Below are 25181 nucleotides of genomic sequence, written 5' to 3' on the forward strand. Positions count from 1 at the left end.
ATGCTCTCCCCTGACATCACCAACTCTAAATAACCAGCCCCCACCCAAGAGGACCACTTTGAAGGCTGTGGCTTCGGGCTGCCTTGCTGCTCTCAAGGGCCTGGCTGGGCTGCCACAGGACAGGCTGAGGGCCAGAGGAGAGGGCGCCCCCAACCCCGCTTGTTCCTGAACATCATGGCCCTACCTAAAATCTGACACGTGTCTCTTGCAGAGTGTGTGTGTGTGTGTGTGTGTGTGTGTGTTTTTTGGGGGGGAGTCCGCCAGATTGCCTGGAGGGGGGCGTCAGCCCAGGCGAGGCCCTTCGGATGCTGCGCTCGCGGCCTTGGGGCAAGAGGCTGGACGGTGGCCCAGCCGCACCCTTTGACAGCTGGGAGGGGGGAAGAAGCGTAGCGGGTGTGGGTGTGGTGGTGATGCTCGGCCCTTCCTGCCCACCGCCCAGCCCTACTCAAGAGAGCGCGGAGGGGGGAGGAGGGCGGATGCTCCCGGGGACGCGCCTCCCCCGCCTGCCGCCGCATCTCCTGGGGAGGCCAGGTGGGCGTGCCTGCCTGCCTGCCTGCCTCTCTCCCTGCCTCTCTCCCGCGCCCGGGGCTGCTGGATGCGCAGCGGGCTGCACGAGGGCGGCTCTCGGGCCAGAGAAAAGGAGACCGGAGGGGGGGAGGAGAGGCACCCCCCTCCCTGCCTCCCCCCCCGCGAGGCGGCTCCATTCCCGCCGGGCGCGAGCACAGGCACAGGCACGCCCCCTAATGCCTCACACCCCTCCGTGCGCCCGCGCCCCCCCGCTCGCCTCCGCCCCCCCCCCCCGCTCACCTCTCCGCTGCCCGCCTCAGCCCCACAGGCCGCCCGGAACCGGCGCAGATTGATGCCGATGGCGGCCGAGACCTGCAGCGCCGCGTCGAAGCCGGGAGCCACCCCCGCGCTGGCGGCCGCCGCCGAGGACGACGACGACGACGACGAGGAGGAGGAGGAGGAAGAAGAAGAAGAGGCCGGGGCGGGCGGCGAGGCCGATGAGGAGCCGCCCGCCCCGCCCCCTCCGCCGCCGCCGCTACTGCTTCCCGCCACCGCCGCGGCCTCTGCTGCTGAGGGGGGGGCGGCGGCGGCGGCGGCGGGCAGCGGCTCGTGAGGCGCCTCGGCGCGCAGGCTGCGCAGCGCCGGCACCCGCAAGCGGCAGCCGCCGAGCCCGCGGCGCCCGCCGCCGCCGCTGCCGGGCCGGGCCGGGAAGCGCCACCGACCGCTGTGCGCCATCTTCGCTGTGAGGCGACGAGCCAGCGCGCGGGGCCGGCCGCGCCCGGGAACCTGCCTGCCGCCCCGCCGCCCCTAGGGGCGCTGCACGCGCGCGCCGCCCATCCAGGTTCCCGGGCTCGGCCGCGACGCCGCCCCGCGCCCCGCCTGGCGCCCCGCGCGCCGCAGGGGGCGCTGCATCATCGCGGCGCCTATGCAGGGTCCGGGGCGCCGCCACTGCGCCGCCCCGCCAGCGGCATGGCGCAACAGCCCGCCCTGCTGCCCGGCATAACTCCGCCCGCCATGCTCGCTCCGGGGCCCGGCGAGGGAGGGCGGCGCTTCGTAAGGACTGCAGATGCCGCCGAGCGGAGGCAGGCAGGGAAGGAGGGAGGGAGGCCGCAGCCACCCCTTGCGAGGATGCGGGGCAGAGACCCAGGCAGAGAGGGAGGGGAGGGAGGTCGCGCGGCACGCGCCGCGGCAGCCAGACCCGGGTCAAGAGCGGACGCGCGTGCAGCCTTTCTCACGTGCCTCCGAAGTAGAACAGGCGCAGGGCGCGCCCCGGGAGGACCGGAGCTCGAAGGAAGGGAGGGAGGCCGGCCGGCCGGCCCCTGCCGCAAGGGCCGCTTCCGCGGAGGGTCTGTCTCCTGCCGCCGCGCAGCGCCACGTCGAGGCTCAGCCCGGCGGAGGCGAGATGCCGGCTGCAGAGCGCCACGGCCCCGTGGCTGACGGAGCACGCACGTCGCGTGCCGAAGGCCCCGGGGTCACCTCGCGCCTTCCCGGGAAAGGCCTGGCGGGAGCCTCCCTGGGCGAGCTGGGCCGATGCTCCGCTCCGCTCCACCGGGCAGGGAGGCAAAAGGCTTCGGCACAGCAAGAGCCGGCGCGGGGCCGGCGCGGGCCTGCAACAAGGAGCCGGCGCGGGGCCCTCTTTGTTGCAGGCTCGGGCTGTTTCCCGGGGGGGGGGGGGGCGCCGCCTTTGAATCCCTGGGAAGGCTCGCGGGGATGGGGTGGGGGCTCGCGCCGTTTCGGATTTGTATTTCATGGGGCCGCTTTTCAGGAAGACACGTGAGACGGGTCCAGAAGACCCTCTCCTCCAACCCCAACCCCGCCCCGCGTAACGCAGGCATCGTTCTTGCTGCCTTCCCAGTCAAACAGCAGCATGACGGGTCAAGCCGAGTTTACCTGAATTCCCTGACACTGAGCAGTGGAAGGAGCGATGCTCGGCAGAGACGAGACCCAGACCCCCACCTCCACCCTGCCATGTGGGTGAATGCAGCCTGTGCCTTCTCGGCTGGTCGCTGCAGGTAGAAGTGTCGCCTCTCTCTCCCCAGTTTCTTTCTAGGGGTTTCTCCTCAGTCAACGGAGATTGCGCTCCATGTAGGCATTGCCTGCTGGGATGCTAAGCAACTGTGCTGTAACAATACTGGTGTCTCTAACAAGCTGGGAAAGGAGGGCCAGGGAAGAGAGGTGTGCCAGGACAGGAGGCAGCAGCTCAGAGGGCTGGAAGGTCTCTTTGCCACCCAACCCTTTGCCAAGCTGGGCCAGCGCTGAATCTATGGCTGCATGTAGGTTTCTGGACTGTAAGGAAGGTAAAATTCCTTGTTGAGCCAACTGGGATGTTTTACTATAGCGACAGCACCCCAAGGTAGACATCCCTAGCCCTATTTTAAGGGTTGATGGTTCAGTAATGACATGGAAGTAGCCTGTTTCCAAACAAGGGGGGAGAAGAGAAACACCACACCAGCCCACCCCTTTCAATGACGTCCCTCCAAGCCACTGCAGCCTCTGCTGCTCAGAGAAGGCTGGGAAGGTTCGGGGTCCCCTGGCTGTCCTCCAAGGGCCAGCCCCAGCCCCCTCTCCCTACACTATGGAAGGGCACGAAGCACCAGCACTGCCACCCCTGGACTTACAGCCCAGGCTTAAAGAGCACAGGGTGCCACACTGATTTGGCAGTGGTGATCACTCTAAAAACAAGGCCGACACCTTCAGCTGCAGCACAAATTCACATGAATGCAGACCAGCAGAGATGGCCATTGCTGAAGTACCTGTATTAGTAGTAAGGAACTGAACCAAGGAAAGACAGTATGTGTGGGCGGGGGGTGGGGAGGTGTTGCTCCATGTGGAAGTGAGACAGTACAAATTCAAAGATCAAAACTCAAATCACCATTATAAAAATTGAGATTAGAAGTGTTTACAGAGAATGTTCAATTAGGGGGCACCACTACACAGGTACACTTCGGTCAAGGAGGACAACGTTGGCCTTTTACACAAGGTAGCAATGCTAACTGATAGAAGAAAGTTTCCTACATCTTTCTGCTGCAGTAGGAGAATGAGGCACCATATTTGCCCCCAAGTGCTCCCGGCTTGGAGGTTTAAATATGTATTTGGATTTCTAGACAACTGTTTTTATGTACATGCTGCGATTCAATGGCACACAAAAGGAAACCCTTGGTAAAGCCTCATATCCACCAACAGCTCAAACCAATCACCAGCATCCATAGCTTACGTTGCTTCCAGCAAGGGCTGAACTTTGGTGGAAAGGGAGCTGCAGTTTTTTTGCACTTCCACCAGTATAGAATCACAGAATAGTAGAATTGGAAGGGGCCTATAAGGTCATCGAGTCCAACCCCCTGCTCAATGCAGGAATTAAGTTGGACTTTATGGGACTGCAACATCTAAACCATATTTTGCAATAACTAGGTCATGCAAAATCCCAAAAATTCTGACCAGCAGCCAGGTCTGATTAATTCCCAAAGCCATGATAACAGCCAGGTTTTTGTTTTCATTCTTTAAATGAAGAAACCACTAATGTAGATGGTGGAACTGATCTGTTAAATTTAGTAAGGTATCCTTGCCATCAGCCAGCCTCCTGCACATTTGCAGCTAGAAGGCCATTGGAGCATTATTTGATCAAAGGCCAGTTCACCTTTGACTACAGACATTGTTCTCTCAGACACCAACCCATCTTAGGAAGCAGTTCCCATCATTTCAGAAGGCAAGATCTCTCTTATCCAAACAGGGCCTTCTCGGTGGTGGTCTCACCCCTTAACACATGACTGCATGAAACTCAGACAAGTCCATTCCCTTCAGGTTCTACGAAGACTCTTAAAGCCTTATTTGAGCAAGATTTCAGGGAGGGGTAATTGAGGTATGGACAGTTTTCACCCACCACTATTCAGGATTAGAAGTGTATGTACTATTTTAAGTCATACTCTAATTAGCATCACACACACCGTGTGAAATAAAAGTGGAACGTGCAAAGGTATTCCACCATGGTGGTGGGTTTCTGTTAGGAAATCTCTAGTGCTGTGGGGTGTTTAAGCCCTAGGACTTCAGAGGGAATCATTCCACCCACTCACAATTTCCTAATGGAACAGGATCCTGGACGACCCCAACTATACTGCTTGCAATACTGCCTGGATTTTAATGTCTGGCATTTCTACAGGCTCAAGCATCATCTCAGAACAAAAGCGCTTCTACGGACAGGGCAGCAATCAAGAAACACTCCCCTTCATTACTGGAGGGCACAGACTTCCTTTCAAGTGTTTATGGAAACAACCATGTAAATACATTTGGGGTGTGGGGAGAAGAGGAACGGTGGTTTCGGGGCTTCTTGTCAGCCTTCAGGTCATCATCCTCTGGTTCTGCCTTGGTTTGAACAGTATTAGTAGAAACTACCAGCGTTCCATCTCAGCGCCATAATTTAATATTATTAAGACACCTCTAGGACTCAAAAGCAGAAAGGCTTTCAGACATCATAGCCAACCAGGCCACGTTTGCCTATGATTTCACCAATGTAAAACCACATCAGCACCTCAGTAGCCACCAAACCATTCCTCAGGGCTTCCTGAAAGAAAGAAAAAAGAACCAACATTTTACCAGTTTTGCCACTGTAGCAAGTCCCTCCCCTGATCATTCCTGAGAGCCACAAGCAACCTCCAAGAGCCGTCTTATCATTGGTCATGGTGCTTCACACAGACATTACAATGACGTACTCAAGTTGCTATAAAACATCTGTCCCCATACTTCCACTACAAGACTGACAAAGGAGTAGAAATGATAGTATTTCATCTTGTGACCCACACATTTTTAAAAGATTCCAGGCTTTACAAAAAGCACCCCTGTAGAGCCCCCACTACCCCCCAAATTATTAGTTTGCAAACAAAATGGCATCCAGAGTGATCACAGAGTGCCAGAAGGGACAAATTAAGTTGTTTGCAAGTTAATTTTGATCCTTTTGGCATTCTATAGCAGCTCTGGACACTATTTTGTTGTTGTATTTAATCCCCTCCCCAGCTCCATTTTTGGCACCCGTGGGGGAAGTGTTGCCTGCTGGGGGATTGGGCCTGCTGCGGGTGAAAATGGCTTCCAGAAGTTGCCCGCCCTGATTGCTGGTGGTAAAGCTTTGCAAGCCATACCACCTACAATGCTTTAAAAGGGTATGAAAATGCAATCGATATGACAATTTACAACAGCTTTAGAACAGTAGGCTTGAGGGGAGGCAAGAAGAAACTTCAGTAGAATCCTAGAAGAGTAGAGTCTAAGGCCATCGAGTCCAACCCCCTGCTCAATGCAGGAACCCATAAGTAGGGTACTCGACTGACCAGTTAAGTTTTACACAGCAAGCCATTTGTTTTTATCAGGTATTCAAGCTCATAATGTTGTCGGGAGGTCTTTTGGTTGACTGTTTACTGATCTCACATTTTACACAGCCAGATGCAGCATTTTACAGAAACAGATATAGTTGGCAGTTACCTTGACAGTGAGTTGTGTAAGGCGACCAGACTGGAAGCTCTTCACCAGTGCTTTCATGCTGTCAATGGCCTTAGGAAATTCAGCAGGAGTTGGAGGAGCCAGCTCAACCCTGGCATAGTACCAGAAAGTGGCCAGACGAGGCCTTGAATAAGTGATAGCAGCTAGAAGAGATAAGAGCAGGATGAGATGGAGAGCAGAAACAGCAGGTGTATAAGGCGGACAATATTTATTCATACGTCATCGTGATATTCAGTCACAGAGGTAACACCAGCATAGATCACCTGTGTCGGGGTGGGGGCTGCGCTCAGTTGAGGAACTATTATATACACATGGCTATTTAAGTCTGTAATCCATCCCATTGTGAGATCTCTGGCTGATTAAGCAAGATTAGAAAGGTATTTCAAAACCCTGATACTCATAAGTGTTTAAGCACCCTGACAAAGAAAACCTGCTTCCCCCCTAGGCTTCCATGTATCTATTTAGACTCTCACAGTATGAATATATTCAGTAGAAAAACTCACTTGAATGCAGAATTGCACCAAAATTGCTCTAGTACCCAAGGCAGTAAGCCTATAGACACTGGTTGCTGGGGAACATGGGCATTAGGGTGCTATTGAACCTGTGTCCTGCTTGTGGGTTCCTGGTCAACAGCTGATTAGCCACTGTCTGAACAGAGTGCTGGACTAGATGGACCCTTGTTCTGATCCAACACGGCTAAGTTCTTAAAATTAAAAGTAAAGCAAAACTGAGCAGTTCTTGCCTCCATTGATGATGATCGCTTCAAAGTCTTGTTATACAAGTAAAATGAATAGTGAAATCTATAAGATATAGAGCTAGAAGGTGAATGGGCCGGATTACAAACATTTGGGAAAACGCAAGTCCAATGATACCGAGCACTGCAGCATTGAAAGGCATCTCCAAGCAAGAGCCAGGGCAAACACTGAATAGAAAGGAAAGGATCTCTTGTGCCAACACCCATCAGACCCACTATGCAGCCCAAGGCACTGCTCAGGAACTGCCCGGGCGTTACCACCCACCACCGCCTCAGACACCAGGTTCTTTGCCAAGGTCAAAAAAACAAAACCAACAACAACAAAAAACACCCGACGGGGGGGAAAGAGCTTGCAGCACATTAACTAACAGCTTTGAGCCGTTTTGAAGGCCATTGGCAAAGCGCAGCAGCAGCCGCAGGCAGCCAGGACAAGTAGCATGCGACCAAGGGGCGGGGGGGGGGCGGCTCCCTCCCTCCCGGAGGGCGTTCTTGGTGCCATCACGGTTCGCGTCCAGGGACCAGGCTAAGGCTGCCTTATTCTCCCAGACGCTCGAAGGAGAGGTTTGGCCTACTGGAGGCTTATAAAGGGTGCTACTGCTGATGCTGATCTCGGCGAGGCCGGTGCCGCTTCCCTGCTTGCGTTTCATGCTCCCTTATTATTATTTTTTTATTATTATTCTTGGTAGATTCCAGGACTGTCTCCGGCCAGCCGCCGGAGGAAGGGAGCAGGGACGCGGGCAGCGCCCATTCCAGCCGGAACAAGCGCAGCCCAGGCACTCTCGCGAGGAGCCCGGGCTCCCTTCGGGCATTCCGCCCCTTCAGCGAGAGCCTCGAACGGCCTCCCGCCCGCCCGCTGAGCCGCGCCTTAGCCCCGGATGCAGCCCTCCAACGGGCTGGGCGCGGGAGCCTCGAGCAGGGGCCAGTGGGGAAGGCCGGGGCCCCGCAGCCGCCCTCCGAGCCCACGACGGCGAAGGGCAGCCGGGAGCCGGCCCACGCGCCCGCCCGCCCGCCTGCCCGCCCGCGCTCACCGGAGACGAACTGAGGGCCTTTGGTGGTGACGGCCTTGACCAGCTTCTGCGCAGCCTGCGCCATGCCGGAGCCGAGTGGGGGGACAGGCGGGCAGAGCGATCCACCAGCCGCTCCAGAGAAGGGCCCTGAAGGTCAGCCACGCACGGCACGCACGCCAGGACCCCGCGCACGGCTGGCCTCACGGCTGCCTGCCTACGCCGGCTCCGCCCGCTCGCTCTCTCGCTCGGCGCAGCGCGTGGAAGACCGCAGCGCCGCCTGCCCAGCCGGCTGAGACCTCCGCCCGCGGGTCTCTTTTTCGGCAGGCGTTTACAAAGGACACCCTGCCACTTCGGGCACGTACGCATGCGCTCCCCGCAGGCGGCGGCGCACTGGGAGAGAACGCGGAAGTGGGCGCGAGGCGCATGCGTGTTAGCATGACCCGGTTTCCCCGGAGGAGAGACAGGCCCAGGGAGGGCCCGATCCCCGCAGCCAATCATCCCTTCGCACACACGAGCACCCTGCTGCCCTTCCTAGACCAGCCCCACTGCTCCCATGATGATGATGACTTAGCTAATCAAAATGGATTAAAACAATGCATTAGATACAATAAACACACAACAATGGGTAGGCTATCATATAGAGCTGAAGCAGCACCCAACCCATTGGACCCACTTACAGGCTAAAGGCCTTCTTGAATAAAGCTGCCTTTGCCAGACAGGAGAGAGGGGCGAACCTAGCTTCCCTCGGCCTGGGAGCAGCCACAGAGAAGGCCCTGTCTTGGGTCGCCACCAAGTGCACTGCTGAAGCCGGCGGTCTTGAAAGACGGGCCTCTCCCAAAGATCTCGTCTGGGAGAAGGCGGTCTTTCAGGTAGCCTGGTCCCAAGCCGTGCAGAGGGCTTTTTAAGTAGCCTTACCAGCCCTTTGAATTCCGCCCAGAAACAGACCGCTAGCCAGAGAAGCTCCTGTAACAAGGGAGCCACGTGCTCCCTGTAATAGGCCCGTCTACAGTCCAGCTGCAGCGTTCTGGACCTGCTCTGAAGTTTCTGAACAGTTTTCAAAGGCAGCCCCACAGAGTGTGTTACACTGTTACAATAGTCCAAATGGGATGCGACTAAGACATGTGTGACCATGGCCAGATCAGATGCCTCTAGGAATGGGTGCAGTTGGGGCACTAGCCTCAGCTGTGCAAATGCACCCCTGGCCATGCCGAGACCAAGAGTACCCCCAAACCTGAATCTCGAGGAGTGTAACCTCATCTAGCACAGGTTGAAGCGCTATTCCCCGATCTGCCCTTCGACTGACCAGGAGCACCTCTTGTCTTGTCTGGATTAAGCTTCCATTTGTTTGCCCTCATCTCATCCATTACTAACACCAGGCACCAATTTAGAATTAGAACAGCTTCCTTGGATTTAGATGGAAAGGCGAGAAACAGTTGGGTGTCATGATGTTGGTGGCACCAAACTCCAGACAATCTCTCCCAGCGGTTTCATGTCTATGTTAAATAGCAGGAGGGATACGATGGAACCCAAAGGAATTGAACTGGAATCTCCCAGTGCCACCTTCTGAAATCGCCCCTGCAAGAAGGACCGGAGCCACAGCATAACAGTGCCTCCCAGTCCCACCTCAGACAGACATCTCAGGAGGATACCATGGTTGATGGTATTGAAAGCTGCTGAAAGGTTCAGCAGAACAGGGACACACACTCCCCCTGTCCAGTTCCTAAGCAGTCTCTGTCTCATGACCAGTCTTGAAGCCAGATTAGGTCTCAACACTGCTTCCTTTAGGCAAGATGGAATCACACCTTGCTATAAAGAGGAGTTCACCACTATCCTTACCCACTCAGCCAGTCATAAGCCAGGAAGAGCAAAGGTCTAGCTCACAAGTGGTAGACCTCTTCTCTCCAAGGATCCTGCCCACATCCTTGGGTTTTGCTAATTGAAAAGTATCCATCAGAACTGCACAAGCAGAACACAAAGTTACATCCACTGGACCTATATCAACTATGGCATCTAAGTAAGCATGGATACAATCAATCTGTATAGTGTTGTGTAAATGGTTGGCAGCAGGATATTGAGTGGTCCATTTCTTCCTGTGGGCCAACAGGCCTCTATTTATTACTTATTTATTGCATTTCTATACCGCCCAAGAGCCAAAGCTCTCTACCTGAAAAGGCTCCACTGGGCATCTCTAAACAGACACAGAGAAGTACAATTTCTTTGTCACCTACATTGCCATGGAACAGGCTTTCAATGTCGCCCTAGTTAATATCCCACTTGTTTCATTGTTTGCAGCACCCTGGAAAAACAAAAGGTTTGTTTGGCTTCATTCCATGGAAGGAAATACTCAGGAGTGATCATGTAAACCAATTAAAATGACCTGCCCCAGGACACTGATGGATCTGGATAGTTTTCTTATGGCTTTTGAGGATTTTCCTGTCGCCTTGGCAGGCAATTCTGTCAATGCCCTGGTTGATCTCTGGAATGGAAAAATACCCCAGAGATTGCCTGCCGAAGCAACAAGAAAATCCTCAAGAGCCATCAGAAAACCACCTGGATCCATCAGTCTCCTGGAGCAGATCATATTAATTGGTCCCCGGCAAAGGCACGGAGTCCCAGGTAGTGATCTGTCCATGGCAATGGAATTATAGAAAGTTCCTCCACTCCTAGATTGCCGTAATTCTGTCCTGCACAGAAAACCAGATCCAAAGTATGCTCTACTGAATGAGGGCCCCCAGATACAAATTGGGCAGATGCATTGGTTGCCATGAATTCCAGAGCTACTCCCATCAAGGTGCCCTCAGCATGTATGTTGAAGCCCCCTGAGCACAGCAAGCTGCAGAGTCCAGCACCAACTCTGAGACCACTTCAACTAGCTCAGAAAAGGAGACCGCTGATCATGGGGCAGGCAATACCCCAACGGAATCCCTATTCTGTCCTAAACACCCACTCAAAATTTGGCAATGGGGCACCTGGGCAACGGGCTAGAATCAGGATAACCACTGCAACTCCCCACCCACCCACCCAAGGACTTGCCTGCTGCAACATGGAGAACCCGGGTGGGAAAAGCTGGGGAGAGATTTATCCCCCCCCCCCGGTCTCGTCCAGCCAGGTCAGGCCAGTCGACTCATCCAGGATCCAGTCTTGGGGGGCTGCTATTCTCCCCTTCACTGACCGGGCATTCAGGAGCAGTCCCTTCCACCCAGGGCTACTCAGGATCTCTGATACAGGAGAGAGCTTGGGGGAAAGCAACACTCTGCCGCCGCCGCCACCACCCCATTTGGCAGGCGGAAATGACAGAAGGGCCCTTTCCCCACCCTTCTTTTCCTTGGTGGCTGGATGTGCTGCAGAGGGAAGCCTCGGCCTGCAGCCTCCCGCCACCTTCACTTCCTGGGAATGCTTGAGCCTCACATCTGGCCCAGAGGCATTTGTGGGAAATGAGGATGGCCGAGGCAGAAAGCCCTCGTGTGACTCTGAAGCGATCTCAGCTGTTGGTAAGGAAATGGGTTAATTTTGGGGTAAAAACATAAAGTGGAGGGGACGGGAGGTTGAGTAGGGCACCACAAAAGGTTTCCTGGGCACACTGGTATATATGTTTAAATGTCTGTACTAGAAGCCTCTAAGGCAAGAAAGAGAAAGCCAGAGTGTTTACAGCTAGATGAGAACATGGATCAGAAATGGTAGAGATAAATAGTTATCACACGTATGTGATCACTGTGGTAAGGATCTGGATTAGGACTGGTGCTACTTTGTTTGTCCTTAAATGCTCGGTCAGTGACGTGGCTATTTTTGCAGTTGACATGATACTATTCACGAAAAGGCAAGGACATGGAAATGAGGTCCAGGGTAAGCAAGTGCAAAGTGATGGGCACTGGGGAAACGCCAAGCCCACCTTCCTGCCTGGCAGCCGCTCTCTCTCGCGTGCATTTTTTACTCTTTCAGTGAAACTGCATAGACACCTGACACTTTTATTGATCTACGGTAAATGTCATAGTATATATACACTGCATACATATTGACATGCGACAGGCACAGTAGAAGTGTGGGCAGGATTTCCAGGGTGCCTGCACAAACATGTACGCAGTGCTGGCCCAGGGCATGGTCATTCCTAACAGGAGCAATTAACAGCGGTCCAGGAGGACGGTTGGATATGCTGAGCCCAGGCGCTGGGAGGGGAGAGCCACGGAAACGCCACAGCCCACGTGTGCTCCGCCCCTTCAGCTCCGCCCCTTCCTCCCAAAGCCTGCCCCTGCCTCTCTGCGGAGGCCAGAGGGAGCCATACATCAGGACGGGTTTGCAGAAAGGAAGGCGCGTCTGCTGGGGGAACACGGCTTTTGCCTTCACCTTAAGCAGAGAAAAAAACTGCTGCTGCAACAAGAGAATGGGAACCGGTTGGGGGTGGAGGGGGGGGGGCTTTCGGGCAGGCAACTGCCATGAAAACAAGGCAGCGGGCAAGCCAGCGTGGCCAGGGATCAGCTGAACCAAGTCTTGAAGGCAAGGAACCGATGGAAAGGGCTACAGACGTGCCCCGCCCTCCGCCCCGCCCTCCGCAACGGTGACGAGAGAGGGCCGTCTGCTTCAGGTCCTGGGAGGCACATGCCCAGCGGCGTTGGCCTGGTCAGGGGGTCCCCCCCAACTGCGCCTTCTGCTTCTTCCTCTCCGCCAGCCACTGCTGAATCCTCCCCTTCAGCTCAGTATTGGGTCTGATCTGGTCCATGGTGAGGGGGCTGCGGTTGAAAGGGTCGGTCTGGTCACTGCAAGGAGGAAGCGCGAAGAGGTCAAAGGGAAGCCCCGCTGGAGGCTTAGACGGGGGCAGGAGCGCCCCCCAAGCTGTGCCGGGGACGGACGGACCGGCTGACCCTATGGGCTGGACGTGGATTTCTATCTGCCAGATGCCACACCAGAGGCTGGCAAGGTGCAGCCCTCCAGATTTTTTGGCTTACAACTCCTATCATTCCAATGGGGACTGAAGGCCAAAACATCTGCAGGATGGCAAATTGTCCACCCTGTGAGCAGCAGGGACCTAGAACCACCTGGCAGAGAGCAAGGCCCGTTTTTCTCCAACTACCTTTCTCGAAGCCTTAACAGCTGCTCTGATAGAGCTCGACGCACCTGCTTCCTGCCCTCACTGCAACTAGCGGTCTCTGTGCGGCCTTTGGCAGCGACGGGAAGCAGGCATGTTTCAGAGGACTGCCTCTGCTCAGGAGAGGCCCCGGGCCCGGCCAAAGGCAGCTGGGGATCTGGGGGAGCGGTGCTGGCTGCAGCAGGCACAGGGGCAAATCCGGACTTGATACAAGCTCACCCCTTTCCTCAAAGGGGAAGCTGCCAAGAGGTTCAACCTCCACACCACCCCGTCCCCCTCCTTTGGAATACCTCAAGAGGTGCCTGGCAATTGTTGACCTATCCACAGTGACCCGAGAGGAGGGCAGCAGCACCGGGTCCATCATTAAAGTACTCATAATGGGATCCAGGAACTCATCGCAGGCATCAGCATAGGTCTCCTCCTCCTGCTGCTGGCGGTCTGCAAGGGACTAGAGGAGCAAAGGCCAGCCGTGAGCAGAGCCACCCCCACCCCCTCACCCATGTTAAGAGCAGAGGCCGGATTCCCTTGCAGATGGAATGGCTCCACCTCAGGGATGAGGCTTCTGGTTGCCCCCGAACCAAAGCACAGCCGGGGTCTTTTGAGTGTCAGCAAATGGGCACTTGAGAGCCACGTTGCGTCCCTGAGCCTGGCTGAGCCCCCAGAAGGAGGTGAGGAATGCCATCCCAGCTTTGGGGAAGGGGCTGCTGCTCCCACCACTTGCCTCTCTGGCTTTCAACCACCCTGGGGCCTTAATGAGAGCACTGAGCTCAAAGACCCTCCTCTTCCAGGGGCTAAAGCTCAGGTGCTGCTAGGTGGCCAGAGCCTCATCCCTGAGCCAGAAGGACATGCAAAGCTCCCCAGCGCAAAATGCTAACAGCAGAGGGGGAGGACCCAGCAGACAGCCCCTCCACGGAGCAGATATCTGGGATGCAAGGGGGCGGGCAGAGAAGCGGTGCCAGCCCCCCATCTCACCTTGATGCGCTCTGCCAGGTTGCTAAATGCCACAATCATGTTGCCAGGCTTGTTAATCTTCTTCAGGACTCGGACCGTCTGAGCAAAAAGAGTTGGGGAATATGACCGTCCATCCTTCGGCACGGTGGCACAGAAGTTCTCCTCATCACTGAAACAGAGAAAAGGGCTGAAAGGGCCGCACTGGTCCACGCAGGAACCGAGTTCTGTCCTTCCTGCAACAGCGGGGCAGGGCCGCTGGCCATGCAAGCCAGCCAACTCTCCCCAGACAAGCCCGGTCAGCCGTGCCTTTGACCTTGGTCAATCACTCTTTCTCTTGCACCCGAACAAGCACAAGAACACCCTTGCTTGGTCAGACCAAAAGCTGGGATTTATTTATTTATTGCATTTTTATACCGCCCAATAGCCGAAGCTCCCTGGGTGGGATAACGGCCTTATTATATTTATTTATATCCCGTCTTTTGCCCAATGCTGAGCCTCAAGGCAGCATTACAAAATTTAAAGATATACATTAAAAACCTATAAATAAAGGCCTTCTTTCCTAGCTCAACCGCTGCCCCGTTTCAGCGGCTGACTTTTTTCCCCCTGGTTGTTTTTAAGCCCAGAAGCTGGGAGCTGCCCTTTCACCTCCATCCTCACCAGAGCGAGGTCAACTCCAGCCAAGCTTTGCCTCGGGGAGGGGGAGGGAAGAGCAGCAATCCCCAAGGCAAGCACCAGGGGATTTGCCCAGCTCTCTCTCCCAGCTAGAGCAGTCCACCTTGGGCTTGATCTGTCCCCCTCAACCTACCCCAGATTTAAGTAGATGGTGCAGATGTCAGAAACCAGTTGCTGGGGCTTGAAGTCAAACTCACTGAAGTCCTTGACCTTTAATGCCCCCATTTTGGGGCCTACCAGGTGCTGCAGGAAGTAATTGAGCATGGAGATGATGCGCTCAGCCAGGAAAGGGTGCACAAAGAGGGACTTGATCTCTGCAATGCAAACCAGGTCTCGGTGAGGCCCGCAAGTAGTCCAGCCCCCTGCCTCGCCCCAAACTAGGGCAGCGCCGCCTGTACCTGAGGTCAGGAAGGCCAGGGTCCCAATGGTCTCGTTGGACATGATGTTGTGGAAACGAGCCAGCTGCCCAAACATCTGCAGGCTGGCGTCTTTCTCACGCCGTGCCTCAGCGGACAGGTTGTCCCATTCGCCTCGATCCTTCTCGATCTGCTGGATCTTGATTTTACTCAGGTACTGCAGAGAGATTGGCGGGGGGGGGGGGGGGAATGGAAGCATCTGTGAACAACGGCATGCTCAGCATTCATCTGGCCCGCCAGCACAAGCGAGGCAGGGAGAAGCCTTCCTTTGAGGGGCAAAGAGCATCAGAGCTTGGGCTAGTTCCCCCTCTTGCAGCTGGGGCTGGCTGGCTGCAGCCCTCTTGGGCAGCACAGCCTCCGCTGGAGGCCCAGAGCTGGCCCAGCAGAAACCAGGGAGAGTCCAAGAGGGTGAGGAGGAGCAAGGAGAACACCCAGAACGCGGGAAAGCGAGGCGAGTCACGGCAATGCATTCCTGTAGGTCTGGGGCGCAGGTGAGGACGAGAGAATGAGCCTCAACAGCATGCAAGGTAAGGCCACAGGAACAGGCCTGACGGCACAGCAGCTATCCTCCCTTTCCTGAGCTGCTCCAATGATCAGTTCACAAAAGGACAGAAAATGCTCCCAGAAATGTTCAGGAGTAAATCTCTCTCTCTTTCTCATATACGAGAGCACACACACACACACACACACACACACACACACACACACCCACCCACCTTCTTCCCATCTTGCTTGATGCACTGCTATCAGGGGAAGCAAACATGGGAACTCCTGCAACAACCGTTGCTACAAACGAGTCTTGATTCGCTGACTCTGGGGTTGTGTTTTTTTCTCCTCGGCTCCCTCCCCACTCCCTCTGAAATGCTTTACCTGTATCGCTTCATCCAACAAGAAAATGGCATCGTTCATGAGCAGGTTAAGAAAGCGCAAGAAGAGAGGGGGATTCATTGCTTCCAGGTTCTCCGAAGCGTAGACTGCCAGTGCCTGCAAGTGGCGGAGGAGAGGAGAGAGGGGTAGCCGTTTCCTCCCCAGGCAGCGTCCCGGCCCTGGCCCAAGTGACCTGAGTCCGTCTCCAGCCTTACCTTGATGCTTTCCCGGTAAGAATCGGTACCCCACATATACTTGAGGATGGGGTACATGGGCCTGCGATAGTTGAACTTCTGCTCAAATTGATGGGGGTCCCCTAAGCAGGGGGAAGAAAGCAGGCTGAGCCAGAATGAAGGCCACGATCTGGAAGCACCACATGGCCAAGGAAGACGCTTCGGCCCACCAGGCAGGAGGCCCCTCCTGGGCTCCCTCTGAAGTTCCACCCGGGTACCCAGAGCAAGGGCAACGGAGGACGGACCCTTTCCACCTACCACTTTCGTGGTTTGCCAGAAGATGGTAAGGACAGCTCAGTTACCTGCCCACGGACATCAATGGCAGAGCGAGAGAAGCCATCCGTGTTTGGTGCAGAATAAGGGGCTCACAGTCCCGGGTAGGAAAGAAGAGCCCTTTGCCCCCACCCCCCACCCAATGCCAGTGTAAGCACTGGTACCGAAGATGCCGGGCAGCCTTCTGAGTGGGCGCAGAAACGGGAGGCTGCCTGGAGTGGAGCAGCAGCTCCGGAGGAAGAAGGCGGCCGTTGCTGCTTGCATGAGAGCCCATGAGCCCAGCTGGCCATGCATCGAGCTGGAGTAAGGCTCCCCTACCTTACCTGTGAACTCAATGTCCACAAAGACCTTGATCAGCGCCTCAGCCAGGTAGGCAGCATGCTGGTAGGAGCAGAAGACCCTCTTGCGATGGAAGACGCTCGAGACAAGGGGGTTCTGCACCGGGTCCAGGTGGGGCATGACGGCCTCTAGCACTTCGGCCATCTTGGCTCGCAGGTGTGGGTTCTTCATCCTGCAACAAGGGTCAACAGCTTGGGTGGATGTTCACGGGTGCCGGTTCTTTGTGCCTCCATGTTAAGTTGGCCATGTTCCACGCGGGGCTGCCCCTGAAAACTGCTTGGGGACTGCAGCTGGGGAAGAACGAGGCGGCGGCTGGAAGCCCAAGGCAAGGCCCGCTCCGCGCAGCTTTCCTACCGCCTCCTTGGCTCACGCGGGGGTGTGCCATCTGCCTCTTAAGGCCCAAAGGCCTCGGAAGATGCGGGAGGCCGCCCTTGGAAGGGAGCTGCTGTGCCACAGCCCCACCTACAGCGTGCTGATTGAAAGCCACCTAGAGCCAAATTCCTGCCAACACAGTTGCCAGGGAGAACCCGCCGGGAGGATGTGGAGGGAGGCCAGCAGAGCAGAAGGTTTCCACACTGGCCTGGCCTGGCCTTCGAGGTGATGGTGGGGGAATGGCAGAATCCCAGCCGGGCCCAGGAAGTGCTGAGTTGAGCCGAGCGACTACTAGAAAGCCCCTTCGGAAGATGGGCCGGAGTGCCTGTGCTGGCTGCCACCCTGGGTGGGCAAGTGGTGGCAGATGCCCGGCTTCAGAGGTTCTCTCAAACTAGACTGTCAGTACGTTGGCAACCATTGATTACCTGTATACGGTGTATACAGTCAGATTTTTCTTAAAATCAGACACCCTTTAAGAGTAAGCTCAGTACTTCACCCTTGATATGGGTGATACTCTCTCTCAGACCAGATTTGGCTCTCTGCCTTTCTGTTACAAAATATTAGCATAAACAGTACTAAATACAAGAGCTTAAGCAGGCATCAGTCCAAACACTTGAATCATCCAACGTCATTCTTAAACAAGGCTTCTAAGCAGAATCAAGTGCATTTCCTAGTTCCCAGAGTTACTCAATATCAAGCTTGCCAGGCTGATCCCAAAGGATAAGCTTCTACTATCAGCTCAGTGTGACGCAGTGCCTGCTTTGCACCCAGAAGGCCCTGGGTTTAATCCTCGGCATCTCCAGGTAGGGTGAGGAAAGGAATCCCACCTGAATCCCTGGAGAGCCGCTGCTGCCAGTCAGTGCTGACCACACTGTGCTGGACGGACCAAGGGTCTGACTCAGTGTAAGGGCAACTTCTCATGTCCCTGCATTTCCTTTATACTCTTTTTGGATGCTGTAAAATATGTCCAAACTATTTTTACAATGATTAATATTTATCTAAGAATTCCAAAGATAACCTTTCTACTTTAAATCTCCATATGTTTAAATAAGATTATCGAATTTTGAAGCTTCTTATTAAGATTGATGTGTGTAACATACTTATCCAAACATTTTAGATTTCTTTGACATAAACATATTCTTTTGATATCATCCTGTCTTGTAAGCTTTCCCCCCCCTACATATTTATGGTCTGAAATGAGGCTTCTTGGTTACTTGTCTGATGGCCTAACTAGCTTTGTTGTTTTATGGTACCCTGGACATAAGATCATAAAAAGAGTCCTGATGCTGGATCAGACCAGAGGTCCATCTAGTCCAGCGCTCTGTTCGCACAGGGGCCAGCCAGGCACCCACAAGCAGGACACGGGTGCAGCAGCACCCTCCTGCCCACGTTCCTCAGCAACTGGTGTTTGTAGGCTGCCTCTGCTACTTGATCTGCCCCAAGGTGGCTGGAGAGGACTTTACCTGTCTACATCCCCAGTGAAGACAGTTACAAAATGAAGTACATGCTCCAGGGAGTTGGCAGACGTCTCCAGGAGGTCATCGGCGAAGCGACGTAGGAAAATGAAGAAGTCACCTAGGTTGTCAGCAAAGAATTCTGCGAAGGCAAAGGGGCTGAGTGAGCCTGTTGCCAAGAAGGTGCTCAGCCCCACACGCCCCTTCCCCATGATTTTCCAAGGCCAAGAGCAGCCACCATTACAAAGCCTCCTCTGGAACCGGTCCGCATTGGGGCTTCCCCAAGGTCAACCATGCAACATAGGAGACCACGCCAAACATACTGCAAGGCCTTCTGCCTTTGGGCAACACGCACAGGCAGGCAAACCTGTTGGACAGTGTAGGAGGCGTGGGAAACAGACGCACATGCGTGTAGATGTGTATGTCTATCTCACATACAAGGACAGATATGGGCGGCCTGCTTCCTCATCTCCATTCCACTCCTCCCTTGAATTAGCTAGCCTTTGAGAGGTACCCAGCACTGACCCAGCAGCATGGAAGGCTACTCTTCTGGGACCAGCCCACCCACCCGAACCTACAGGGCAAAGGCTGCTGAGGGGGAACTTGGGGTGCCTTAAGAGAGCTGTGGAACGGCACAGCAGGTCAGGTATTCCATGCCGAATTCCACATTTTGAAAGAGCACTTCCCAGGTGCCACAAGTTTCAGAGCAGAGCCTGAAACCAGCTGAGACTTTCACACATGCTCCTTGTGGGCTGTCTGTGTGGTGTTTCCGCAGCCAGGACCGTTTCCCGGCCCTCCCAGCCCTCAGCATGCCCTGCCCTCTTGTGTTCCAGAAGCCCAAGCATCCTTCTCCACCCTGGGACTAGAGAGACTGCACACAAGCACACCCAGGACAGGGGTTTGCAACCAAGGCAAAAGGAAGAGAAGATGGACCCAGGTTATTGTAGTAACAGTATCTGGATTTTGTTTTCCGGTTGCCAGAGGCTTGCTCCAAAACAGCCCAAGTCTCGGCCGTGGGCACCCTCGTGACCCACTCGAGTTTACCGAGCGACATATGTGCTCCATTCCCATAGTACCAACAGGGATGCGGTAGTAAACCAGCTAGCTTAGTCCAGACTGGGACCAGCACTGACAGGGAGCCCCTTGCCTAGCAGCTACAGGGCATGCCCGTCACCTGGGACGTAGGCGAGCGCGCTGTTCTCCACCACCGGCAGAGGGAACGTCAGTTCAGCCAGCTCAGTCCCTTGGCTTCCGATGGCCAGCTGGACCAGGAGAACAGCCATGGACACCTGCAGGTGGAGACAGTTCTGCAGCATCTGCGGCTCCGTCACGGCTGTTTTGGTGGAGAGATAGATGGTCATGAGGCGCTCAAACTGTTCCCGAAGGCTGTCCGCTGTGGGGCTGGAGCTCTGCTGAGCGTCTCGCCACGCCACCTGCAGCCGGTGGAGGCTTTGGTTCAGTTTGATCATCTGGTCATGCAACCTGTACAAGCAACCGAAGAACACAAATAAAACGGCGGGGCAGAACCAAGGTGGAGTGTGTAACAAGACGGCCCCTGCAAGTAGTGCAGAAAGGGCGGGGGGAGGCCAACGTTCACCAGTAAGTCCACGCTCGTGAGGGGACTGGAACCGAGGTCCCTCAGCTCTAAATCCAATCCTCTCGCCACACAAAAGTCAAGCTGGACCACGTGTCTGCACCCAGGGCCCTCCTGCAAGCTCTGGAAGGAGGCTTTGATCTGAAGGGGCACTTTGAGAGGGCAGTCTGGAACGGCGTCCACTTTGACTCCAACCTCTCCGCAGCAGGGCACCCACCCGCTCTTTCCCCAAGCCAATGCCTGCTTAAACATGCTTGGCATGGGACACTCCTTCACCAGGGGAAGCTCTGTTGTCCTGTGAAGAGAGCATCTCTGGTCGTCTCGGCTTGCTCAGGCTGCCAGCCAGGCTTTGCCAGTTCAACCCGAGAGGCCAGGAGAACTAAGTTTTCAGTCCCTACAAATAAGGCTGTTCCCAAGGCCTTTGCCATTCCCCTCTGCCAACAGAACCCCTCGAGGCAGTACCTGTGAAATCCTAAATGAAGGCTGTACTGTGTCAGCACCAGGTTTTCCGTCACCAGGTTGTAGCTGGGAGCAAATTCCGGCTCAGTCACAGCTGGGATCAAGCAGGTTTCTTTTTGCAAACCTTGGAGGAAGTTAAAGAGAGAGCTTTCCCCCACCAGCTGCAGCAGGCCATGCCCTCTCAGAGGGATGCTGGAGCCCACAGGGAGCTCACTCCACTTCTCTCAGCTGGTGCTCGAGCTGAGGCCCAGCGGCCTCCTCTCTCCTAGTCCACCTGGCCAGGACGTGCACCTGGCCCAAGCCCTGGCGGCTCACCTTTCAGATGCACGTTCTTGATCCTCTGCTCTTCCTCGTTCAGCTCCTTAACAGCACAGTAGGTGGGGTCAAATGTGAGAAGCCGGGGAGATCTGGGCTTGCAGAAGGGCTGGCAGAGCCTGAGCAGGGCAGCCCCTAAGTTCAGGAAGAAGGCATCTGAGGCGTACGCCTGGAAGAAGATCTCTGGCATCTGGTTGGCCCAGATTTTGGTGCGGCCAGCGTTGGCATGGAGACAGTTCCCTAGCCAGGACAGGATCCGGTGTTTGGTTTGTGGCGACAGCTGCAGCAGGTTCTTCAGCATCTGGCAGATCTTCTCATGGAACTGAGTCATGAACTGTTACCAAGACACCAGCAGCCTTATTGTGCGCCCACATGCACATGCACACACATGCTCCTGCGATTTTCCTCATGGGCTGTACCCCTCAGCTCTGGCCCCCCCCTCCCTCCCTCCCTCCCAGATTTCAGCATTTCTACCAGTTGCCAAAAACTCCGCCTCTTAATCTTGCCTGAAAAACCACCAAAGGAGATTTTGCAGGGAGATCTCCATGGTACAAGACATTTGGGTGGAGAACCTGGAGCTTAGGGCACAGACACAGACCTGCCTGACCACCCCAGGTAGTAGAGTGCAGCTTAAGAAGGTGAGGGTATATGAGTGGGCACCTGGTGGATGTTGGACTCCTGCACCTTGATCTCCTGAGGACTGGACCGAGAGGGGTTCAGGAAGTAGCCGTGGTTCTCCACCACACCAGGGGTCTTCAGCAAGCATGAGATGCTCAAGATGGTTCCCAGCAGAGTCTTCTGGTAGAGCTGCCCATTGGCTGGGTCCTTTGGCTGGATGTACTCAACAAAAACCTGAACAAATGAAACAGAAGGTACTGCTGGCCAGCCACACCACAGAAATACTGAGGTGGGGGAAAATAAAGTATGCGTTTGTCCTTCCCTTCCACAGAACCACCCATGCTTTAGGGTGGATTCCTGCACTGAGCGAGGGGTTGGACTCGATGGCCTTATAGGCCCCTTCCAACTCTACTCTTCTAGGATTCTATGAACCATGGCTCTGTCACAGGAACCTGCTGTCGGCTGCAAGCACCACGGCAGCTGTGCAGAAAGCAAGCGGCAGGCCCTGCGCCCAGGAGGAAGGCCGAAGAGGGCTGGGCCTGCTGCTGCTTTGCTGCTCCCTGGCCCAGGGCTCACTTTGGCTATATCTTTCTGTCGGGTGAAGTACAGCAGCAGGTCCAGGTAGGAGCACAGCAAGATCTGGCAAAGGTGCAGCTCTCGAATCCGCCCCAAGAGGATATCGAAGACCGGCACCATGACCTCCTCAAAGGTCCGCACTTCCTCGTCCGTGGTGATGACCTCTATGACGTCCTCCAGGAACTCAGTGACATCTTCAAAGTCTACCGGGGCAGGGGTGGGGCGGGGGAAGAGAAGAGATGAGGAGAGGGTTTTAGAAGAGCACCTTTGAAGGATTTCTAGGGTTGGAGCCCATCCACTTTCCTGAAGTGTCCGGTTCTGCCTCTGCCAACTTACTTGCTCCTCTCAGGGTTTCCAACATCAAGTCCACGAGCTGCTCGTAGATGTTCTGGTTGACATAGATCTCTGGTGTGAGGAAGACTGTGCGGGTGTTGGACACAGTCAGGTTCCGGCAGCGCACTGCAAAGGGCAACAGGTTTTCTGGCACTTTGGTGACCTACAAGGACAGAGGAGAGTGCTTAGTCTCTGGACTGCCTCTTTCAAGCCAGCCGGCAGGCAGGCAGTTTGGAAGGGACAGGGGAGGGCTTGACCCACCTCCTCCTTTGCCCTCTGGAAGCAGGCAAAAAGATAGCGAAGAATGTGCTTCTCCCCCGCATCTCTGTCGGCAGAAAGGTTCTGGGTTACGGCTGAAGTCATGTGAATCAGGTGATTCCCTGGTTCTGGGAGCAGCAATCGGGTGAAGAGAGCCTGGAGAGACAAGCCAACCCAGGACGTAAATGCCCAGCACACAACCCTCTCTGCCATCCCAACCCGATTATGTATCATTCACAATTACTTGCTTGCAAGCAAAGAAACTCAAAGGTCAACCCCTGTGGCTAAGGCCAGATTCTTCACACACAACCTTCATCATCCTAATTATCAGAGGCTGCAAAGCAGCAGGCTGATGGGGCCAAAATGCCCCCATGTCGGAGGAGCCTGCCTGACTTAAGGGAGAGTCCAATAAAGCAATGCACATGACTCTAGAAAGTGAGCCGAGCAAGCATTACAAGAGGAAGGCAGAAGTCCCCCTGCCACAAGACACTCAGCGGAACGTTCCTCCCCCATCACACACACACAGACCAGCTTGAGCTGAAGAGCAAACCAAGCCTTCTTGATTCGTTGCCAAGTCCTCAGCCTGGCAGGCATGCGCAGATACCTGTTCCACATTCTCCATGTCCAGCCAGTCCTGCTCGTCCAGGTCTGCTGCCATTTCCTCCAAGTACACGCAGCGTGCAGGAATCCCATTGCCACTTTTCAGATTGGGATCACCTGCAGGTTAGGAATCACAAAGCCACCAGTGACACCTCAAGCACAAAAGTTGAACCTACAAGCCCCTGTCCACAGGCCTTCCTGGCCTGGCAGACCTTAAAAATAATGGCTAACTTCAGGAAACACTTATCTCTTTGCTTGAAGAAAGGGGGGGGGGATGGACTCTAAGCTTAGTTTTATTCAGTGACAATGGTGTAGCCCATGCCTGAAGAGACATAGACACTACACAGAAAGGTAAGAAACTAAAGAACAGCTTGGAACTCATGAGGAAATTTTAAGCCCCTGCATGGCTGGCTGGCTGGCTGGCTATGAGCTTCAAGGGTTCCCCCCACCCACCCCACCGCACCCGCCCACCTTCCAGCTGAGAGAGGAGAAAGCAGCAGCAGCACCATAGCAAGAAACACATATCCTGCCAGTGAACGTAATTTGAAATGCTTCACCATTGTGTCAGTGGACAAGTTTTGGATCCTTGCGAAAGACTGACCAACCCACAAAGGCGCCCAAAAGCAAAAGCCAAGCCAGAAGAGAGTGTGGGACCAACAGCTGTCCTCCTCCTCTTCCAGAAGATTGCACAGCATACAGCACGCAGGGTCTTCATTGAGTCTGCAGCCTTGTCACCTCCACCATGATGCTGCAGCCCTGCCTCTACTGGACTACAAAGAATCCCAGTGGCTCGGAGTTCTCCCCAACCTGGACTCCAGGAACCCACAATCCCCAGCCTTACTGTTATCAAGTGTGATCAGGAAGATTCTCTGGATCATGTGGTTGATGTTGAGCTGCTCGCAGAGCTCCTGCTGGGAGCGGAAGGAGCGGCTAATTTCGGCCACCGAGTAGTCACAGTCGTCCAGACTCTCAGACACGCTGTTGTCAGAATCATCTTGGCTGGCCGAGGTTTCCTCCACTGGAGAAGTAGAGCAGGTCAGCAAGTGGCCTAGCTTGGCCTAACCTGGCTCCCAGGCCCCACCTGTGCAGCCCGACCCCTGCCCTGGAGGAAGGCTGTGGGTCAAGAAGCAGGGGGCTGGCGTAGCGACAGCACTCGGGAGCTGCCAGCCTGCGAGCCAAGCAGACTGCCCAAAACAAAGGTATCGGTGCCTCTGGGGAAAATGCGGAGCGCCTGCCTGCCGGCAACGTAGACCGAGCACTTTGGGCACTTCGTCTCCTCCTCCTGCGTGGCACCTCAGCACCATCCCTGTGGTCTCACAGCGGCCACCTGCTTGCCTAAGCAGGACACAGAAAGGCAGCCTCAGTGGTGGCCCTCCTGCCCTGAATGCCGGTCTGCCAGAGATTTGCCAAACTGGGCACCTTCTCGGGAAGTGATGTAAAACCCTTCCAGCCATGAGGCTGTAATTAAGCCAGCAAAGAGTTGTGGGGTTGGGGCTGGTGTGTGTGCGCGATCTGCTAGTCCCTGCAACGAGCAAGCCAGGGCTTTGCCCTGCTGCCCTGCTCCTGATCCCAGCCTTTGGGCTAAACCCGAGCTGTCCCTTCCAAGGCGGCGAGCACCCAAGACGCTGCCCGCCGCCCGCCCTGGCCGAGGGGCCTCTGCTTGCCCGTCTCCCCGCAAGCTCTCACCCGCGGGCGCCGGCGGAGGGGGCGTCGTCGGCGTCTGCTTCTGGATGTCGGCGAAGTGCTTGGCGTCGGCCACGGAGCTGAAGAGGGCGGCGAAGGGGTTCCCGGAGATGCCGCCGCCGCCGCTGCCGCTGTTGTTGTTCTCGTGGTCGGTCATCTCCCCGCCCGGCGAGCGCCTGCTCCATGGAGGGCTGGCGGCCAGGGCCAGGGCGCCTCAGGGCCCGCGCAGCCCCGCGGAGCCCGCCTGCGCTGCAGGGGCGGTGGGTCGGGTGGACCCCGCCGCCGCCGCCGCCGCCGCCGCTGCTGCTGCTGCCGCCGCCGCCCGAGAAGGGCCCCCGT

At 55.7% G+C, this 25181-nt stretch overlaps 3 protein-coding genes across 4 annotated transcripts in view; all 3 read right to left on the minus strand.

The window, feature by feature from the left end:
• The window catches only part of KMT2A (lysine methyltransferase 2A), a 53313-nt gene extending 52037 nt beyond the window's left edge, over positions 1 to 1276 (minus strand). For both annotated transcript variants that reach the window (XM_063139318.1, XM_063139317.1), the window contains exon 1: positions 808 to 1276. In XM_063139318.1, coding sequence (XP_062995388.1) covers positions 808 to 1242 — 435 coding nt within the window. In that variant the 5' untranslated portion in view covers positions 1243 to 1276. The remainder of the gene's footprint in view (positions 1 to 807) is intronic.
• A 3622-nt stretch (positions 1277 to 4898) lies between these two features.
• ATP5MG (ATP synthase membrane subunit g) lies at positions 4899 to 7904 on the minus strand. The gene is made up of 3 exons (XM_063138977.1): positions 7771 to 7904; positions 5971 to 6131; positions 4899 to 5062 (listed from the first exon to the last, which is right to left on the minus strand). The coding sequence occupies exons 1-3, from the start codon at positions 7832 to 7834 to the stop codon at positions 4964 to 4966; spliced, it is 324 nt and encodes a 107-aa protein (XP_062995047.1). The 5' UTR covers positions 7835 to 7904; the 3' UTR covers positions 4899 to 4963.
• Positions 7905 to 11700: 3796 nt separating this feature from the next.
• Positions 11701 to 25081, minus strand: UBE4A (ubiquitination factor E4A). The gene is made up of 19 exons (XM_063139612.1): positions 24846 to 25081; positions 24001 to 24177; positions 23164 to 23276; positions 22563 to 22715; positions 22305 to 22464; positions 21969 to 22171; positions 21435 to 21626; positions 20775 to 21108; positions 20463 to 20583; positions 19581 to 19888; positions 18416 to 18548; positions 16565 to 16752; positions 15951 to 16051; positions 15739 to 15852; positions 14851 to 15025; positions 14586 to 14766; positions 13802 to 13949; positions 13120 to 13277; positions 11701 to 12500 (listed from the first exon to the last, which is right to left on the minus strand). The coding sequence occupies exons 1-19, from the start codon at positions 24997 to 24999 to the stop codon at positions 12365 to 12367; spliced, it is 3249 nt and encodes a 1082-aa protein (XP_062995682.1). The 5' UTR covers positions 25000 to 25081; the 3' UTR covers positions 11701 to 12364.
• Between the last annotated feature and the right edge of the window lie 100 nt (positions 25082 to 25181).

This window comes from Elgaria multicarinata, chromosome 12 (genome assembly GCF_023053635.1).
Source record: "Elgaria multicarinata webbii isolate HBS135686 ecotype San Diego chromosome 12, rElgMul1.1.pri, whole genome shotgun sequence".
NCBI classification, from domain to species: domain Eukaryota; kingdom Metazoa; phylum Chordata; class Lepidosauria; order Squamata; family Anguidae; genus Elgaria; species Elgaria multicarinata.

What these genes read in the sequence shown, in the direction of transcription:
- ATP5MG (XM_063138977.1), bottom strand. Translation starts at nt 7,834, where the DNA reads ATGGCGCAGGCTGCGCAGAAGCTGGTCAAGGCCGTCACCACCAAAGGC. An exon ending in AGGCCCTCAGTTCGTCTCCG is followed by an intron (nt 6,132 to 7,770) that starts GTGAGCGCGGGC and finishes TATCTCTTCTAG; the next exon opens with CTGCTATCACTTATTCAAGG. An exon ending in TTACACAACTCACTGTCAAG is followed by an intron (nt 5,063 to 5,970) that starts GTAACTGCCAAC and finishes TCTTTCTTTCAG; the next exon opens with GAAGCCCTGAGGAATGGTTT.
- UBE4A (XM_063139612.1), bottom strand. Translation starts at nt 24,999, where the DNA reads ATGACCGACCACGAGAACAACAACAGCGGCAGCGGCGGCGGCGGCATC. An exon ending in TCCAGAGGGCAAAGGAGGAG is followed by an intron (nt 22,465 to 22,562) that starts GTGGGTCAAGCC and finishes CTGTCCTTGTAG; the next exon opens with GTCACCAAAGTGCCAGAAAA. An exon ending in AGGAGTCCAACATCCACCAG is followed by an intron (nt 21,109 to 21,434) that starts GTGCCCACTCAT and finishes TCTTGGTAACAG; the next exon opens with TTCATGACTCAGTTCCATGA.